Raw genomic sequence first — 19727 nt, 5'->3', positions numbered from 1 at the left:
CATGACTAACAGCACAGTCCAAATGCTTCTTAAAATCCACCAGGCCTGGTGCCGTGACTATGTCCCTGGGGAGCTTGTTCCAGTGTGTGACCACCCTCTCAGTGAAGAACTTCTTCCTGATATCCAGCCTGAACGTCCTCTGTCACAGCTTGACTCCATTCCCTTGGGTCCTATCACTGGTCACTAAAGAGAACAGATCGGCTCCTGCTGCTCCACTGCCCCTCGTAAGGAAGCTGTAAATGGCGATGAGGTCTCCCCTCAGCCTCCTCTTTTCCAGGCTGAACAGACCAAGTGACCTCAGCCACTCCTGGTGTGTCTTCCCCTCTAGGCCCTTCCCCATCTTTGTAGCGATAAGATAAGATAAGATAAGATAAGATAAGATAAGATAAGATAAGATAAGATAAGATTAAGATAAGATTAAGATGGGATTAAGATGGGATTAAGATGGGATAAAATAAAACAGGTTGGATGGGGTTTTGAGCAACCTAACTTAGTGGGAGGTGTCCCTGCCTAATGCAGGGGGGTTGGAACTAGATGATCTTTAAGGTCCCTTCCAACCCAAACCATTCTATGGAACACACAACACCACTGCCCTTGTGGAAGGGTGTCCAAGAAGTTTTCACGTGTCTCCATGCTTGCATAGTTTCATAACTGCAATAGTGTAATCAGCCGTAAAGTAGCTGTTCACTGGTACTGCCTTGGTAACTGTTGTCACAATCGGTTATGTGTCAGGGAATTTAAAAAGGGATTAGACAAATTAATGAACAAGGGTCCATAAACACGTATTCCAGTGACTGTGCAGGGACATGACCTCTATGATCACTAGTACAACAAAGCAGTTGGGACACTGTAAGGTGTGGGAGCCTGTGGGAGCTGCCCAGGCTCGGGCACCCTTGGAGAGGATTTACTACTGGTGCTGAGGAGCCGGGGGCAGCCCCACAGTCCAAACCCATGGTACAGCTTTCACGTTCTTGCAGCAGAGAGGGGAGGCACTCACCAGCACAGCACAAGGGCTCCGTGCTTCGGTTTCTGCTAGTGATCACACTCTGAACTTCTACTTGTGCCTCCCAAGTGTTCCGATCCCTGCATACGTCTCTGGGGAACTCTGCAATTTGGTAGCTGCTCTGCAGGGAGGGAGCAGAAGCACTGCCATGGGCTGCCACAGTACCAGCAGCAATCTCAGAGAGAACACAAGGCAAGGAGTGATGGCCTTGCTCTTCCACCACGTAAGCCCAATGGGGCTGACCTGCCATGGCTCAAGTACAGGTGGTACAGGAGGTTGAAGGTGAAAGCTGCCTCTAAGCAGAAGAAACACAGTGGAGCTGAGAGCAGCAGAAGAGATACACACAAAGACCAAATGAGATATTACAGAATTTGTTGCTGGCATTCAGGGATGATCTTGAGGGACCCAAACCTCACTTGTCCAATTTAAGCTCGCTCCCATGTTGTAGCATCTTCCTGCACAGCAAGAAGGCTTGCACCTGGGGAGTTTTGTGTGGTACAGAGAATGAGCACTGGGAAAAGGCACAGGGAGGCCCCTGATGAGAATCCATGTGCATCCAGATGAGCTCATGCAAATGCACTGTAAGAGAGTTGAAACACAGAATTTAGTAATTAGGTGAACTTGTGGGTTTTCCTCAGCCTTTTGTCTGAGCTGCCTCCTTCTTCATGTTGTGTGCACATGAGCCCATGAGTTTATTTTCCCAACCTGTGTTCAGAGGTCAATTTTAATCTTGTTTTGTGGCTCCCACAGAGATTCTTCCCTTGTCATGGGTCTGAGATAACTGTGTCTATAACCACTGTGGCAGGTCCCTGAGGTTTTTGAGACATTCCAGTGTCAGGTAGGAACTGAAATGTTTCAGAAAGATCACTCTGTCCATGACTCTGTCTTCATTCACATATCTCTGATATCATTTTCTTTTTTTTTTTTTCTTTTTTTTTTTCTTTTTTTCTTTTTAATCCTTCCTTGCTTTCTGTTCACAGTTTTTCTTCTTTCTTGGTTCACACATAACTTCAATATGTGTAGCATCTTCATTTAGGGATATTAAAGCACTTTATCAAAAAGAAGCAGTTTCTATTCCTAACTTTGCAGAAAGCAGAACATGTGAGTGAAATACTGAAGTAAATAATTGATTGATGTTGCAGAGCAGCAGCAGAAAAAAAAAAAATAGCATTTCCAGTCTCTCTACCTTCATCTACCACCTCTCCACCAACACCTCCTTTCCCCAAGGTACCTGAGTGTCCAGCATGCTTTTGAATAGCAGAGATAACATCTTTTCTCTGAGCTATCCACCTGGAGAGACCAGACCTGCCTTGCTTATTCTCTCTGAGCAACACTCACAACCTCCATTGACCTGCACAGCTTAACAAGCCCTGGTATGATGTGGACAGGAGAGTTGGGCCAAAAAAACTTTCTTCCTGTTTCAAACCAGAGCAATCCAAGAGTTGTGTCATGCAATCTCTGATTTCCATTTTAGCAACCACCTTCTAAATCCTATTTTTTTTAACAACAAAAAAATTTGATGGATGGAACAAGAAAGTATTTGAAATGAGAAGTCTGAAGTAACAATATCTGTCCAACGTAAAATATATCTCTTCCTTATCTCATTACTTTTATGTTCATCGAGATATCCCCTGCCTGCAGTCTTTTATGGGGTATTTTAAACAATTTTTGCAGGGAAAGGAAGAAAAGATTAGGTGTTCCCTCAGGGCCCCTAGGGTTGTCTGCTCTTCTTGTAGCCAAGTGCTGATTCACTTCTGAAGGACTCCAGCTCCAGCGTGAGGTGGTCAAACACGGGTGTCTCTGTGAGGTGTCTCCTTGTGCTGGTGGTGGGTGTCCCTCTGCAATATAATATAATAGTTTTAGTTTAAAACTATTCCCCCTTGTCCTATCATTATGTGATTGAGCAAAAAGTTGCTCTCCATGCTTTTTATAAGCCCCCTTTAGGTATTTAAAAGCTGCAATGAGGTCATCCCTGAGCCTTCTCTTCTCCAGATGAACATCCCCAGCTCTCAGCCTTTCTTTGTAGAAGTGCTCCAGTCCTCTGATCATCTTCATGGCTTTCTCTCACTTTTATTTATTTTTTTTAAATCTGTAATAGCTAGATCAGGATGGTGATTCTTGTATTAGACTCTTTACATTTCAATTATACTAACAATAAATTCTTCACTTTATACATCAAATGGGCTTCCATTTTGCCAATAAATGACTCTGAGCGTAATAACACCCACGGCCCTTTGTAGCAGCAGCTGCAGAAAGCCATGTGGGCCACCACCAGGCATCTCCAATGACACCTGTGGTCTCCAGTGGCACCAAGAACCAACATGCAGGCAGGTGCCTCAAGCTCCTGTCCAACACAGGCCCTGAATCACCCAGAACACACCTTAAAGTGTTTACTCAGCAGCTGCTCACCCAAATCTGATCCAGAGAAAAAGCATCCAGAGCAACTCTATCTCAGGCTGGAGATAGGTTGCATCAGACAAGTCAGCTGGATGGAGCAAATGCAGGTACCCCACTCACCCATGAAGTGAACAGATATGTCTAGGACCACAGTGAGAGGGAATTTCCCCATTTTCTACACTGCCAGGTGTACAAGTAACCCCTGCTAGGAGAGTGTGGAATAATTGCCAGAGGTAACTTAGAAATTAAACTTATATTCATATTTTAAAGAAAAGGTACAGCACTGAAGAAGCTTCCAAGGTGGAAGGTAGCTGCCTTCTGCAGAAGTTCCCTAGGCCTCCAACCTTAGCTGTTGACCACACCAGGGGAACTTGGTGTGCTGAGTCTAAGAGGAAGTGTACAAGGGGTGGAGTGGAATGGAGACAGTGCAGCCGGGCTCTGTGATAAGATGGAAATTTGAAGGTACATTGGAACCAGTAAGCTACATCTTTGCTACCCCGGACCAATGGCCTGCCATGTTTTTGACAAAATGCTGTCCTTTTGGTGAACTTTGCTCTTTATATTACCATTATAATAGCAAAACACATCTCCATCCCAAAGGCTACCCGCCTCCAACGTGTAACCGTGCCTCACTGAGTGTATGCTTTTATTTTTTTTTCTACTCTATACCTTTGTGGCGCAATTGCCTGAGGTAACTAGGAAAACAAAACTAACATTCACATTTTAAAGAAAATGTACAGCATTGAAGAGGCTTTCAGGGTCAGGCGTAGCTGCATTACCTGAGCGTTCACTAGGCTTCCAACCTTAGATGCTGTCATGCTGGGGGAACCTGGTGTGCTAGCTCTAAGGAACAGTACGGAGCGTGGAGTGGAGTGGAGACACCACAGCTAGGCTCTGTACCAGGTGGGGACTCGATTGTTCTTGTGCACACCGAGACCAATAAGCTGCACTTTTTGCTACCATGAGCCAATGACCTGTCATGCTTTGACAAATGCTGTACCCTAGTGTACTTTTGCTCATCATAATATCATTATAATAGCAAAACACACCTCCATCCCAAAAGCTACCCGCCTCCAAGGTGCAACCACCCCTCACTGAGCATGCGCTCTGAATTTCTTGAAGCTTATTACTTTAAATGGAGACGGGAGAACTTTTTACCAATCATAACTAAGATATGCTTGACTAGAGTCACTCAAGCTCCACCTAAAAAATAGAAAATAATATAAATTGGCCTGAGAGAGAGGGAATGTTAGGGAAGATACCACCGTCAGGGGAGATACCTTCCCAAGGGAATACAACATCCTGAGGACCTCCTGACTCCTGGGATCAGTTGACGGGCTGAGCCTCTCTTCCCCCGCATTGGGACGCCTTTGGGTGAGATTTGAACGCTTGGTTATATCGTGTGTCTCCGCGGACTCAGGAATCTCTATAGAGTCTTTGTGCCTTTTAATGCATTAATTTCCAGGCTGCGCACCTGTAACACCTGCATTTCATGCATGCTAGCTTGCTTTTGCAGACGGTCACTATCGCCAGCAATCCAAAGAACCTGTGTACCTGTTGCTGTAATAAATCGCACTTGATTGCATTGTTCCTAGTCCTGATAGCCCTCATTAAATGTGACTAGAGTAAGGGTGGTTATACGTTATTGGTGAATCCGTGATCATGATAGTTCAGTGCTCTGAATCCAACCAGACCCTTAACAGTTAATGAGTTATTGGTGAATCCGACTGGACCCCTAACGGTTAATGCGCTATTGGTGAATCTGTGATTGTGATAATTCAGTACCTGGAATCTGACCAGGCCCATAACGGTTAATCAGCTACACCCCTTAATACGACAACCTTTAAAAGCAAGGGGAGAAAATTTAGCACCAATCGTAACAAAAGTATGTATGACTAGAGTCACTCAAGCTCCATCTGATAGACAAAAAGATATAAATTAGCTTAAGGGAGATAGGATGTTAGGGAAGATGTCATTGCAAAAGATAAGATACCATCTCAAAAGATACCTTCTGACTTCCGGGATCAGTCGACAGGCTGAGCATCTTTTCCCACCCCTTTGGGATGCCTTTGGGTAAGATTCAGACACGTGGTTATACCAAGTGCCTCCCCAGGAAACTCAGACATCTGTAGAGTTGCTTTATACCTTTTAACACGTTTGTACCCAGGCAGTGTTACTCATACTTCTGGTAATGGCACGTGCTTTGCAGACAGTGAATTTATCTCCGGCATTCCAAAGAACCTGTGTATCTGTTGCTCTAATAAATTGCGCTACTCATTAATCTAGCCGTGGTAGTTCTCAAGGAATGAGACCAAACTCTTTTAGGTGTGGCCATAGTAGTTCACGGAACACGACTAAACTGAGGATGTATTACATTATTTGTGCATCCATAATCATGATAGTTCAATATGCTGACTGTGATCGGACTTACAATGAGTACTTGGGCATCACCCCAATTATTTTAACCTTTAATGCAACAGACGGTGCAGACATTCACACTGGACACATTGATGGGCCTTCTGGGGAGCCCTCGGGAACTGCGCAACCATGAGCGTGGTATATGTGGGAAAAGGTTGCAGAAAATGTGATAAAGAATTGCAACAACAGGCAACAGGTACATGAATAAATTCCATATATGTAAAGGGTTAGTATGGCTCTTTTAGCACGCAGGAAAGAATCCCTAATTTATTGCAGGTCTTCAAAGGATAGGAAAGTATTCTGGCTGGGGCAGATCCAAGCAATTGACTCTGCCTGGGTTCCCAAGAGCTTTGCATTCATCCAACAAGAAGCCATGAGATGAGAATGAGGTCCCACACACTAGTGAATAACTGAATCGGAAAGTAAAGGCACATGGCTGTCTTTACAGTGAGCCCCTACAGGAGTCTGTACTGGGACTTCTGCTTTTCAGCTGATTCTATCTGGGACAACAGCAAGGTGACCATGTTTGCTGATGAGATTGTTCCTTTGAGAACAGGAGGGCCAGCTGAGAAAATCTGCAGAAGACCCTGGTGGGACTGAGCCTCTGAACAATAAAACAACACATTAAAATAAATAAATAAATAAATAATAATAAAAAAATAAAAATAAAAATCAGTTCAGACAAACATAAAGAGATGCACCTGGGAAAAAAAATAAAATCCACAGAAAGCTTCACATAGAAAATGACAGGCTCATGGCTAACAATTATCTCTCAGGAACAAGCTGTCACAGTTACGATAGTTTTACAACAACACAGTTCAGTGATCAGCAGTGTCCAAAAACAAACCAGATATTAGAAATTCCTAGGCAAGGAACAGAAAACAAGGCAAGCAGAGTGCTGTGCATCTGAAATACTGCTGCAGTCCTGGTGCCTTGGGGAGCAGAAACACTTGCTATGAGAGATGAGTGAGCAGACTGTGGCTGTGGTTTGAAAAGGGACAACTGAGGAGTCTTGACAGAGGTAGTAAAGGCATGAAAGAGATGAGTGTGGGACGATTGCTCATTGTCACCTCCAATATGACAGCTGAAAATGTGAGAAATGGAAATATCACAGGGCTTGTTCAGAAGGAAAGAAAATTCAGAAATCACCAAAACAGGGTCTTGTGGAGTTCAAAGTGTTCATGAATTAAATTTAAGAAGATGAGCTCCTTAGGCAAGTGCATTCATCACCAAAAAGCCAGTCCTGTGATTGAAGAAAAGAGCAAAACAGCCCTAAAACCTGTGCTGTCCCAGCAGGAAGATCCCACGTGTTTGCAGAGGGTGGACACTTCCCTTCTTGTGACCAGATCTTTACTCGTAGTTTCAATTACTGTTTTCAGGTTTTTGCAACAAGGTGCACTGTTTCCCTTCATCAGCTGGCATGTATTCTTTGTGTTAGGAGTTATTATTAGTTCCTCTGAGAAAACAGAGCTTATACTGTTTTTGTGATGAGAATTACCACTTCTGTATTTATTCTTGGTGCATCCTGGATCTGCACTTCCTTGCTTGTTTTATCTTATGCAATGGTGTACAGCAAATTAAAACTGCCTGCTGTAAGGCAAGTAGAAGAAAAAGGACTTGTTATGAATGGCTAAGGCTGATAAGAGACCTGTCCTTCAAAATAAGCAGCCAGATTGTTTCCCAGGCCAGACAGCATTGCCTGTGAAAGGGGCTGGGCAAGCTGGTTGTCACACCAACAAAACTGCTTCTAAGGTAACAAATTCTGGCAGAAGTTAAAGCTCGTTATGCATATTAAGAAAGTAATTTCAAGTGCCAGCACCTGTGTTAGAAGGCATTGCTATTAAATCTGACCCCAGGAAGCTCCTGCAGTGAGTGTTTTTAGGGTCTTACTGGGGACTTAAAGGCTACCTGGACTGGTAAGGTTGTTTTCTATGATTTTTTTTTTTTTTTTTTTTTTTTTTTTTTTTTTTTGGGGGGGTGGGGAGGGAAGAGGGAGTTAAGTTTATGCACATAGGTATGATGCAAGTTAGCTACTTTTTAGATCTCAGGTTTATGTGTATGCTTTATCAGTTTTGTAATTGTTATCTTCTGTGTCACTTCATGTTCATTTAATGCTGTAAGTAGTTTGCCTTTCTCTTGTGCTCTGCAAAAAACTTTATGGAAGGTGGTTGGTTTGGACCCTTACCCTGTTTTCACAAGGGCTGTAAAACAGTGCTGTTTCTGCAGTAAGCTACTATAAGAGTCCTATTAACCTCTGGGTGGGTGGAGGAGGGTAAGGTATGGTAACACGAAATTAGAGACCCACAACTCTGAGATCAGACTTGATAGACATGAGACAAAGACCCAGATGAAGATAAAGCAAACAAAAACTCTTTTTCTGTACTCCTGAAAGCAAGGTGGGTCTCCTGTAGTTCACTGTCCATGTGCATTTAACTATAACTCCTAAACTACTAGCTGAAAAGATTCCTTAACTAGCTATGTCTATTTCTTAATAAATGCTCAGGATCTGAAAGCTCTCCTCTAAAACAGTGGTGTGGCTTAATGAAGTGAGTGGGTCTCATATACCATCCTCTTTCTGGTCAGGGTGTTTTGTGGAATGCTTGAGGTTAAGTACAAAACAGTCCTTGGTGCTAAATGTGGCTGACCTTCCAGCCGAGCCTGGGGGAGCTGCACTTGTGTCCTTGGTGCTGTGAGCTGCTGGCAGTCTGCTTGTCTGTCCTCAGGAGCAGCTGGCCTGTGCAGCACATCAACTACTGCTGCTTGTGGCAGACCCCTTCCTGCACTGTCCCTGTCCCGCAAGCTCTGGCCTCCCATCCCCTGACCTGAACGGGGTGGCTGTGGAGATGAGAGCAGGGCAGGTGCTGCTCGTGCTGTTGGCTGCCTCGGCAGTGATGCCTGCAAAGGACCCGTTGCTGAATGTCTGTATGGATGCCAAACACCACAAAACCAAGCCTGGCCCAGAAGGGACGCTGCATGGCCAGGTATGATGCTGCTGTTGATGTTAGGTGGGGTTGTCTGGGTCTGGGACCCCTGTACCTACCTCCCCAGGTGATATGGGCTCGCTTGTGCTTTGGGCTTAGTGACCACCCACCTGAAGAGGGTGGCCTGTGCTGGGTAGGAGGCTTGTTTGATGCTTCCCTCCAGAAAATGGGGAGGGGAGGGGCAGTGCTGTGAGGAATTGTCATCTCACTGTTACCCCTGTTTCACTAGGGGGTATCCTTTCCAAAGCCTAGGTACCTAAGATAAGAACAGATAATGGATGGCATGGAAAGATGCTCTCTTTTGCTCCCTTTATCAATGCTAGAGCTTGTTCTTACTGTGCAGCTCTGGCAGATCTTGGTAGGGATGGGACTAAGAGCAAGCCAGGGCACAGGAGGCAGCAGTTCTTCTATTCCTCTGCCTGGCACCAATTCCTGGTGAGGATCTGACCCTCAGGGTCCTCCTCATATTCTTCCTCTAACTCCATCTTGTTGCAGCCCTAAGCTCTTCAGCCTAAAGCGTCAAAGGGCTGGCTGGAGAAGAGAAACTGCTGTTGCTGGTGATGGGTTTCTGCCTCCTTGGGCTCCCTCAAGACGTCCCCAGCTGGTCTATCTCCTGTTCTGTTGCAGTGTGCTCCCTGGAAGGACAATGCCTGCTGCACAGCCAACACAAGTTCAGAAGCCCACAGGGACCAGTCTTACCTGTACAACTTCAACTGGAACCATTGTGGGGTGATGCCACCCAAGTGTAAACGCCACTTCATCCAGGACACATGCTTGTATGAGTGCTCACCCAACCTGGGGCCCTGGATTGACCAGGTAAAGCTAAATCCCTTGTGATGAATGCAACAGGGCTTGTACCAGTCACTATATGTTATATGGTGGCCCTCTGTATGGTATGGTGTGGCATGTATGGGTGTGTGCTCCTCAGGGACACCTCACCTTTCCTACTGGGTTTGGATAGGCTGATGGAAGGACTGCCTGTTGTCAAGGTGTGCTGGGTCTGGCTGGGATGTTAACTTCCCCTGCAGCAGCCCAAGCAGTGCTGTGCTCTGCACTTGGAGCTGGAACAGCAGTGGGATCACACCAGTGTTGTGTCTGCTGCTGAGCAGTGCTGGCACAGCACCAGGCCTCTCTCTAACCCTCCTAGGAGGTGGGCAAAAAGTGAGAAGAGAAACATCCCCAGGGCAGCTGACCTAAACCAACCAAAGGGATGTTCCATACCATATGGTGCCACACTCAACAATAAAAGGTGGAAAAAGGAAGAAGAGGGGAGGGGTGGGCTCTCATGAAAATGTTGGTCCTCCTCCCAAACACGGGATATGTGTGTTGAGGTCCTGCTTCAAGGACGTGATCAAGCATTGCTCACTTGTGGGAAGTAGAGAGTAGTTTCTTTCCTCTGCACTTCCACACAGCCTTTGTTTTGTGGTGTTTTGTTTTTTTTCTCCCCCCCCCCCCTCCTCCCCCCCCCTTCTGTCCCTTTAGTTAAATTGCTTAATTAAAGGGGGAAAAATAGTAAGTTATCTTTATCTCAACCCATGAGTTCTTTACTTCTTTCCCTCCTCATCTAAGGAGGGGGAGTGAGAGAGCGGTTGTGGTGTTTAGCTGCCTAGCACAGTAAAACCACCACACAAGGCATGTCTCCCTTGGGGCTAAAATTCTTCTAAGATCAGCTCTGGACCCTAGAGGAAGGTCCTGCAGATCCTGCTCCTTAGCTTTCGAGGACCACCACCAGTGTGTATGGTCCTGTTCCCTTGCAGGCTGACAGCAGCTGGCGTCGGGAGAGGATTCTTCATGTGCCACTCTGCAAAGAGGACTGTGAGGAGTGGTGGGAGGACTGCAAGGACTATGTCACATGCAAAGACAACTGGCACAAGGGCTGGAACTGGGCGACAGGTCAGTGGCTCTGTGGGGAAAACCTTTCCTCCTCTCCACAGGCAAGACCCTGGGATTGTCCCTGCTCCTGCTGGTGCTTGGAGCCAAGACCCTCCCTGGCCTCATCTTCCTGTGGAGTTGCAGACCAGAAGGTGGTCAAGCCACCACCCATCACTGCTGCGATGCAGTGATCAGCTGTGGGCAGGCTGAAACAGGTGGCCTCCTCTCCCACATGGAAGGAAAGAGATGGATACTAGCTCAAGTTATTTGTTTGCTTTTTTTCTTGGTACTGTCTTCAGGAACAAACCGCTGTCCTTGGGGCTCCATATGCAGGCCCTTCGCCGAAGTCTTCCCTGAACCAAAAGACCTGTGTGAGAAGATCTGGTCCAACTCCTACAAATACACCACAGAGCGTCGGGGCAGCGGACGCTGCATCCAGATGTGGTTTGACCCTGCCAAGGGGAATCCCAATGTGGTTGTGGCGAAGTACTATGCTTGGAAGAAGAGATCCTCTCCTGTGGGGATGGAGAATGTGACTCCTGAGGCTGGTAAAGCTGTGTGTGCACTGCCGTGGCCTGTCCTGGTCCTGCTGCCTCTGGCCCTGGTGTTGCTCCCTGAGGGAGCAAGGTGTGGGCCCCCTGCATGGGGGTCCCTGTGACAGCTCCCCAAAGGCGTGTGGCTTTCACTGCTCTGAAGGAATGGGCTCCTGCAGCAGAAGCTGGTGTGGGTGGCACCTAGGTCTGGTCAAACTGGTGATGTGCCCCAGCATGTGCTCAGCATGAATTGTTGGACCTTGACAACTGCTGCTGCTTTCAGCTGCTGATGAAGGCAGTTATTTCTGTTATTTCTCCACAGTCCTAGGGAGAGCATTACCAGGCATCCTTCCTCTCATGTAGGAGCTCCTTCATGTCTGTTCTCATGCTGTACTTGCTGTCTCCTGTCCATAGGACAGGTGCTGATGGCTGTGCTCTGTATTGGCAGCATTTGTTCAGGGTCTTCAGCCGAGCTCTAGTGTTTGGTCCTTTCTTGATTCCCTGAAGTGTTGGTAATAAAAATATATTGCTCTGAATCAGCCTTTCTGTATGGAGGTTAAGTCCTGCAGAGGAGACAGAAGCACTCTGGGGGTGGAATGAGGCTGCTGGACTGGGTGGTGGCAGTGAGGTCTGTAAAAGTGAAGTCTGCCTGGGGGTAGGAAAGCTGTAGTCTTGTCTCCTGGCCTGTGGCAGCTCAGCTGCTGGGCTCTGCTCCATCTCCCTGGGGGAGGTGTGGAGATAGTTGTGGTCTGCAGTAAGTACACTAGGCATGATGGAAGCACTTACGTCTCCCCCATAGTCACAATCACTCTCATGTTTATTCCCCTTCCACCTGAGCCAGGCCCTCTGAAGCTGGGTGCAGGAACAGTTTAACATTCTGGGCATGGATTGCCAGAGCCAAATTGCTGTTGCAGCCTGGTGAAAATAGTACCTGCTTTTTCAGCAAGTACCTCTGTGGAACATCTTAGAACAGCCCTCATCATGTAGCTGTCTACAGCTTGTATGTTGGAAGCTCCCTCTCCTGTACAGCTGTAGAAAAAGTCGTGTTGGCTGGTACAGCTTGCATCCCCTGCATCAAGCCTGGCTTTGGCTCCATGTCTGGGTTGCTTCTGACCTTCTCTCCCCTGGAGGTGGCAGTTCCTAGCCTCCCACAAGGGATTTGCAGACTGCATAAGTAGCTCTGTGAAAGCTCACTGCTGTGCTCAATTTTTTGTTTAACTCTGAGGTGGGAACAAGCCTTTGGAAGGGGAAAAAAAAAAAAGTAGCAACTCTTTAAAAAGGAATAGTGAGGAGAAGGGTAAGGAAGGAAACATATAGCAGCTTAGGTTAGGCAAAATTCACAGGTGTCTAGTCTGCAGAGCCTTATTTGATTTAATGGGTCTTTACATCAAAATGTATCTTTCCAGAAGGCTTTCCTCTCTTAAAAAATATTTTAATGATACAGTCTTTGCAGCTGGTTACTTACTGCTTGCTTTTACATGAAACAGAAGCACTTTTTTCTCTTTTCCCCCTCTTCAATGTGTTGCTTCAACTTTTGCAGACTAGCCTAGGACCCTGACTTGAGAAATGCCAGAAGACGTTTTTGGCCTGTATGCGGATTATGAGGTTTGCACAGTCTGACCAAGCTATGGATGGGGAAGAGGAAGCACCTGGACCTACTTTCTGTGACAGTGGCCCCCGTGAAGGGGGCGGGGGGGGTAAAACATCTTAGACACAAGCAGGTTTGCTTTTCAAAGAAAATCTTATTTGGGCAGCTCCCTCCTATCCTCAGGGTTCTTGTCCATGCAAATTCTAGTCAAAACCTGTGTGTCAGAAAACCACTGGGTACCTGTCTCCCATAAGTGTACTGGAATCCCCTTCAGGGATTCTCTGGAGGGTGATCTGACCTCGCTGTTCCCAGCCATGTGCACTTCTATCCTTTGACAATTTCTCTGGGCTCAGCTGCAAGTTGGCTGCAGTGTCATATCTCTGCTTTATAAGAAGCTTTGTTGGAGACACTTCCTCACTGGGCATTTTATCAGTTCTGTTGGTACTGTTCCTGTGCCTGACAATGGCAAGATAATTTTGCCTGCTCTATGGTATCTGGGCAAGTTGGTCTGCAGCTTGTTAGGGGGTTCTGTCTGTTCTTCTGTTGTCCCACCTTTCCTCTGTATCTTACATCTTGCTGGAAGAGGGTCTTGTTGCTGTGACTGCTGGCAGCAGGAAATTTTTCTTGCTTTCCAGGCTAGGCTACTCCCCTTCATTTTTACTGTGTGAGGTGTAGGGAAGGGCTCTTCATTTAAACCCTCCTGTTGCGATGTACTGCAGAGCATCCATGCCATCATGAAACAGCAGTGGTTTGCAAACCCTTGTTAATCTTGACAGGCATTGCTGGGATGGAAAATGGCTGTAACTTGCTCTCCGTCCCATTTTCTTTTCCTTGTGCCAGTTGTGAGGAACTGCATAATCCTGTCTGCTGCCAGGACTGATCTGAGCCTCTACGAGCTCATGTACAAATTCTTTTATGTTCAAGAATTTTTTTGTTGCCATCAGTTTGGGGTTTGTCTCTGTCTCACAATACTAGATGTGAGTATTTGGTAGTTTGAAGCAACCAGATCTTCTTTTTGTCCTCAAGAATCAGAATCATGAATTAGGGGAGGATCTATGTAACGTTTCTTTTGCAACCACATGAATTTGGATCAGTCCTACATCCTTTGGGCATGCTAGACTGACAATTCTAATGCTGGGGGCGGTCCACAGCTGCTCTCTGCAGCAGTGCACTGAAGCACTGTGCAATCAGTGCCCCTGGGTGCTGCAATGGGGGGTCTGCACAGCCAAATCCACAGCAACCCTGGGCTGGTAGGAATTGGATAGTGTTTTTACAGGGAGCCCAGGTGAAAAGGGGGGGCGGAGGGAGAACACTTCCACTCGAGGAGCTGAAGTGTTGAGGAGTTTGGTGTCTGAAGAGGGCATCAGGTCGCTCTTGCATTCTGACTTACTTGGTAGTGGGAAATGTCAATGTGTGCAGGGAAATGCCAGCACAGTAGAGCTGTCAGAGGGGTTTTCTGAGAGCAACAGGAAGGCAAAAGGGCAGCCAGCTGAGCAGCAGGGGTGCCCACACCCCAGGTGTCCTCCTGCAGTGTGTGATGCTGTAGGTACAGAATGGGGCAGGTAACAGGCCTCTGGCTGTGGGTGGGCAATGGCTCTGTCCCTGGGGAAGATGGAGCTGGGCTTGAGCAGATCCTGAGAAACAAGACAGGCTCTGCAGTACCAGAGACAGGTGGCTTACTGTGCTGGAAGGTATGTAGCTCTCTGAAAGGATGGGATAATGGTGGGAGACCTTGCAGGGAAGGGAATGGTTTAGCCGAGCAGGCTGGGCATTACAAAAATAACCTGGTCCAACTGCCTGACCTCTTCAGGACTGATCAAAAGTTAAGCTTCTATGTTGGTTTTACCCTGCTGAATTCCATCACACTGCTTTCTTACTCCCCTTCCTCAAAGGAAAAGAGGGGGAAAATACAATGGAAAAAGGCTCATCCACCCTCTTTGCCCCCAAACAGTGCAGGGGAACAGGGAATGGGGGTTGCAGTCAGTCCATAACACTTCAACATCTGCTTCTCCTTAGTCTTTACTCTAATCATAGAATACCTTGAATTGGAAGGGACCTTAAAGCTCACCTAGTTCCAACCCCCCCTGATATGCACAAGGATTGCTTACACCAGCCCAGGCTGCCTGAAACCCCATCCAACCTGGTCTTGAACATCTCCAGGGATGAGGCACCCACAACTTCTCTGGGCAGCCTGTTCCAGTGCCTCACCACCCTCAGAGTAAAGATTTTTTTTGTATCTAACCTAAATCTATCCTCTTTCACAGCCATTCCCCCTTTTCCTATCACTATTTGCCCACATAAAATGTCTCTCTCACTGTTCCAGTATAGAGACGTTCCCTCAGGATGCCATCCTTCCTGAATGGAGCCTGTGGGGGCTGCCTACAGGCAGCAGCTCTTCAAGAACTGCTCCCACATGGCTCTGTCCCATGCGGTCTATCCCCCAGTCCCAAACTGCTCCAGCACGGGTCCCCCACGGGTGGGTGGCAGCTCCCCCCAGCCCCCTGCTCCTGTGTGGGCTCCTCTCCACGGGCTGCAGCTCCAGCCACGGGGCCTGCTCCTGCGGGGGCTCTCCATGGGCCATGGCCTCCTCCAGGCCACATCCACCTGCTCCACTGGGGGCTCCTCCACCCATGGGGGGGCTGCAGCGTGGAGATCTGCTCCACGGGGGACCCATGGGTGCAGGGGGACAGCCTGCTCCACCAGGGGCCTCTCCACAGGCCGCAGGGGAACTTGTGCTGTGTGCCTGGAGCACCTCCTGCTGCACTGACCTGGGGAGCTGCAGGGCTGCTTCTCTCAGTTACTTGCTTCTCTCCCCTGGCTGCTGTTGCACAGCATTTTTTTTAGCTGATCTTATATATGTTATCACAGAAGTGGCACCAGCATCTCTCAATGGCTCAGCTCTGGCCAGTAGTGGGTCTTTTGGCACCGGCTGGAACTGTCTTTTCTCTGACATGGGTCAGCTGCTGGGTTCTTCTCACAGCAGCCTCTTGCTACCTAAACCTTGCCACATAAACCCAACACAGTTATTGAGAACACTGTCTGAACATCTTTTGAACACTGACAGGAATGGGGCATCAACCATCTTTCTAGGAAGCTTGTTCTGCAGTTTGACCACACGTTCTGAGGGTTGACAATTTTCAGCAATTTCTTCCAGATCAGACTGGTTTTCATCCCAGACATGATGGGGTTTTGTGCAGGTGGAAGCTACATGCACAACTGGGCAAGAAGCATGTGAGCAGGATGGTGAGTGCTGTGCCAAAGTGATGGGTGGAGCAGAAGGTGACTGGTTTGCAGAAGATTGCTGTAAGCCAGGCCACAGGGTAAGCAATGTTTTGGGGGTGCTGCTGGAGCTGAGGCTGGGACCAGAGGTGGGTGGCTTGGAGGGGATGTGCACTGTCTCATCTGGCTGGGCCCCATGAGGGTCACTGGGGCTGCAGTGCCAGGCAGGACTGACCACAGCATGACACAGAAGGGGATAGGGAGCAGGTCTGGGCCTCTGCAAGCAGAAAACCACTTGATCTCCCACAAAATATCTTCCTCATCCTGGCACTATTTGCCTTTTTGACCAGGGTTTATGGCTTTACCTGAACAAAAGTTCTATAGGTGTGAACAGAAACATTAAATTTCCCATGGAATCAGTGGTAATTATTTGAGGAAAAGAAGCAGTGACACTTTGTGGGACCATAACTTTTTTTTAATATACTTATTCTGTGGAGTTTTTTATTTTCTTTGCTTGTTTGTTTGTCTGTTTTTCTAGTTGAAGTTTCTAGATTTCAGTAAGGTGAACTGGACAAAACTGAGAGCAATAGTTAATGTGGAAAATGTCTAGGAGACTATTTCTCAGGAAGATATGCTGTTCCTTAGAGATGCAATATAAAGAACGTTTTTCCAAACTCCAGTGATAGAATGAATAAGCAAGAAGAACACTAAAAATCACCATCTAAATCACTACCTTTGTAGTGATTCCTAGTTTAAAAATGAGCAAACTCATACACTTTTTTTTTTTTTTAACTAGCAATGGTTTATAGAAAGGCCTAGCAAGAGCATGTAAAGCATAAAGGCAGAGAAAGGCAAAAAGTAATTTGCATTTAGTTACAGATCAACGTTAAGAGTTGCTTTGTTATTCAAATACTAGGGAAACAAATTGAATGATTAATTATATAGACATGCATGACGTTCATAAGGTGATTGTGGAACATATCTGCCCTGGAGCCAAAGGAGCAGGGGATCAAGGCAGGCAGGGCTCTTTTTCCAGCCTCAAGGCAGCCAAGGGAGCTGCCAGGGCCCAGCAGCCCTCGCGGGGGAGGCTGATGAGGTATAGTGGAGCTTGTTCACACAGGCACGGTGAGAAGAAAGGGTGCTCTCACTGCTGTTTTCCAGCAGTGATTGTAACTTGCTCGTGAAGAGCCCAGCCATGGTATCCACCCAGGAGAAAGCCATGGCCTCTGTGTCCCTTGCAGCCTCTCCAGCCACAGCTACCAATGTGGCTGCCCAGACAGAGGTCTCGGGGAAACAGGTCCCTGCTCGACATTGCAGTCGATGCCCTCCCCTTCTGGCCCTGCCTTCCCAGGTGCCCTTATGCAACAGGTTTGAGGCCCTGGAGCTTGAGAGATCAGTAGCTGAGGAAGAGGTGGAAAGTCTACCCAGGAGGATGCCTAGGGCGAGGAAGTTGGCTCCACGCCTCAGGACTGCCTCTACCAAGAAAGAAAGAAGGGTAATTGTTGTGGGAGACTCTCTTCTCAGGGGAACAGAGGGCCCTATTTGTCGGCCTGACCCTACCCGTAGGGAAATCTACTGCCTCCATGGGACCAGGGTCAGGGACATTGCCAGAAAGCTTCCCAACCTGGTTCGACCCTCTGACTATTATCCTCTTTTGATAGTCCAGGCGGGCAGTGATGACATTGAAGAGAGAAGCCTCATGGCTATCAAACGGGACTTTAGGGGGCTGTGGCAATTAGCGGAGGGAGTGGGAGTACAGGTGGTGTTTTCATCTATCCCTATGGTGGGAGGGAGGGGTACAGACAGGACACGAAAAGCCCACCAGATAAACACATGGCTCAGAGGCTGGTGCCAGCACAGAAATCTTGTTTTTTTTGACCATGGGGCGCTTTACTCGGCACCCAGCCTGATGGCCGTAGACAGATTCCTATCTCTAAGGGGAAAATGGATCCTGGGCCAGGAGCTGGCAGGGCTCATTGAGAGGGCTTTAAACTAGGTAAGATGGGGGATGGGGCTGAAACAAGGATTGTTGGAGCTGTGCCAGGGGGAGCAATGGCAAGGCCAGGGGATAAGGCAGCGGCCCAGCTGAAGTGCATCTACACTAATGCACGCAGCATGGGTAACAAACAGGAGGAGCTGGAAGCCATCGTGCAGCAGGCAGGCTACGACTTCGTTGCCATCACGGAGACGTGGTGGGACCAGTCTCATGACTGGAGTGCTGCAATGCCTGGCTATAAGCTCTTCAGAAGGGGTGGTGGTGTGGCTCTATATATTAGAGAATCGTTCGATGTTGTGGAACTTGAGGCTGGGAATGACAAGGTTGAGTCCCTATGGGTTAGGATCAGCGGGAAGGCCAACAAGGCTAGCGTCCTGGTTGGCGTCTGTTATAGACCGCCGAACCAGGATGAGGGGATGGATGAGGAGTTCTACAGGCAGCTGACAGAAGTTGCAAAATCGTCAGCACTTGTCCTTGTGGGGGACTTCAGCTTCCCTGACATATCCTGGAAGCACAACACAGCCCAGAGAAAGCAGTCTAGGAGGTTTCTGGAGAGCCTGGAAGATAGCTTTCTGATGCAGCTGGTTAGTGAGCCTACCAGGGGTGGTGCCCCGCTAGACCTTCTCTTCACAAACAGAGAAGGACTGGTGGAGGATGTGATTGTCAGGAGCTGTCTTGGGCAGAGTGACCATGAAATGGTGGAGTTCTCTATTCTTGGCGAGGCCAGGAAGGGGACCAGTAAAACCACTGTATTGGACTTCCGGAGGGCTGACTTTGTGCTGCTCAGGACACTGGTTGGTGGAGTCCCTTGGGAGGCGGTTCTGAAGGGCAGAGGAGTCCAGGAAGGCTGGGCACTCTTCAAGAGGGAAATCTTAATGGCTCAGGAGCTGTCTGTCCCCACGTGCCCAAAGACGAGCCAGCATGGAAGAAGACCGGCCTGGTTCATCAGAGAGTTGCAGCTTGAGTTTAGGAGAAAAAAGAGGGTTTATAATCTTTGGAAAAAAGGGCGGGCCACTGAGGAGGACTATAAGGATGTTGCGAGGCTGTGCACGGACAAAATTAGAAAGGCCAAAGCTCATCTGGAGCTCAATCTGGCTACTAGAAATCTGGATATTAGGAAGAACTTCTTTACCGAAAGGGTTGTTAGGCATTGGAACGGGCTGCCTAGGGAAGTGGTGGAGTCACCATCCCTGAAGGTCTTTAAAAGACATTTAGATGTAAAGCTCAGTGATATGGTTTGGTGGAGGACTTGTTACTGAGTTAGTCACAGGTTGGACTGGTGATCTTGGAGGTCTCTTCCAACCTAGACTATTCTGTGATTAAATCTGCCTTGACTTTAGTTATGCTTTTGACTCATTTCACATAATATATTCAGCAATGAGAAAAAGGAGAATAATCTCAGTGAAACTACTACAAAATGAGGGAAGAACTCTGGGGGGGGGGAAAAAAGTCAAAGTCAAGTTTTTCTTGAATGCCCCCAGGGATGGTGACTCTACCACTTCCCTGGGTGACCCATTCTAACACCTGGCTACTCTTTCTGAGAAAAAATGTCTTCTAATTTCCAACGTAAACCTCCCCTGGTGAGGGGAGGTTTAATCCACAGATTTTAGTTTAGTGTGTTTCTTTTTCTTTTTTTTTTTTTTAATTTTATTTCTAAATAGAAATAGGGCAGGTAGTATATCTACAATAAAACTTTGGGAAATACCAAAGATGACAAGAA

General features: G+C 47.5%; 1 protein-coding gene across 2 annotated transcripts; it reads left to right on the top strand.

Annotated features, from left to right (window-relative positions):
- The first annotated feature begins 7368 nt into the window (after positions 1–7368).
- Positions 7369–11740, top strand: LOC311421589 (folate receptor gamma-like). 2 transcript variants are annotated; one of them, XM_084493613.1, is made up of 5 exons: positions 7369–7734; positions 8542–8799; positions 9427–9615; positions 10557–10692; positions 10971–11740. In XM_084493613.1, exons 2-5 carry the CDS (start codon positions 8662–8664, stop codon positions 11327–11329), a joined length of 822 nt encoding a protein of 273 aa, XP_084349739.1. In that variant the 5' UTR covers positions 7369–7734; positions 8542–8661; the 3' UTR covers positions 11330–11740. The 2 variants fall into 2 exon arrangements, with proteins under 2 accessions (XP_084349739.1, XP_084349740.1); XM_084493614.1 differs by having other exon boundaries at positions 7500–7734; positions 8619–8799.
- The last annotated feature ends 7987 nt before the right edge of the window (positions 11741–19727 follow it).

The sequence above is a fragment of the Aythya ferina genome (assembly GCF_964211825.1).
Source record: "Aythya ferina genome assembly, chromosome: 1".
Lineage (NCBI taxonomy): Eukaryota > Metazoa > Chordata > Aves > Anseriformes > Anatidae > Aythya > Aythya ferina.
The sequence above is the reverse complement of the archived record's forward strand: the minus strand, read 5'-3'. Positions and strand labels throughout refer to the sequence as shown.

Bases quoted from the DNA above. Each gene is read 5' to 3' on its own strand.
- LOC311421589 (XM_084493613.1), top strand. From the start codon at position 8,662: ATGAGAGCAGGGCAGGTGCTGCTCGTGCTGTTGGCTGCCTCGGCAGTG. The intron at 9,616-10,556 runs GTAAAGCTAAAT...GTTCCCTTGCAG, and splicing joins TGGGGCCCTGGATTGACCAG to GCTGACAGCAGCTGGCGTCG. The intron at 10,693-10,970 runs GTCAGTGGCTCT...TACTGTCTTCAG, and splicing joins GGGCTGGAACTGGGCGACAG to GAACAAACCGCTGTCCTTGG.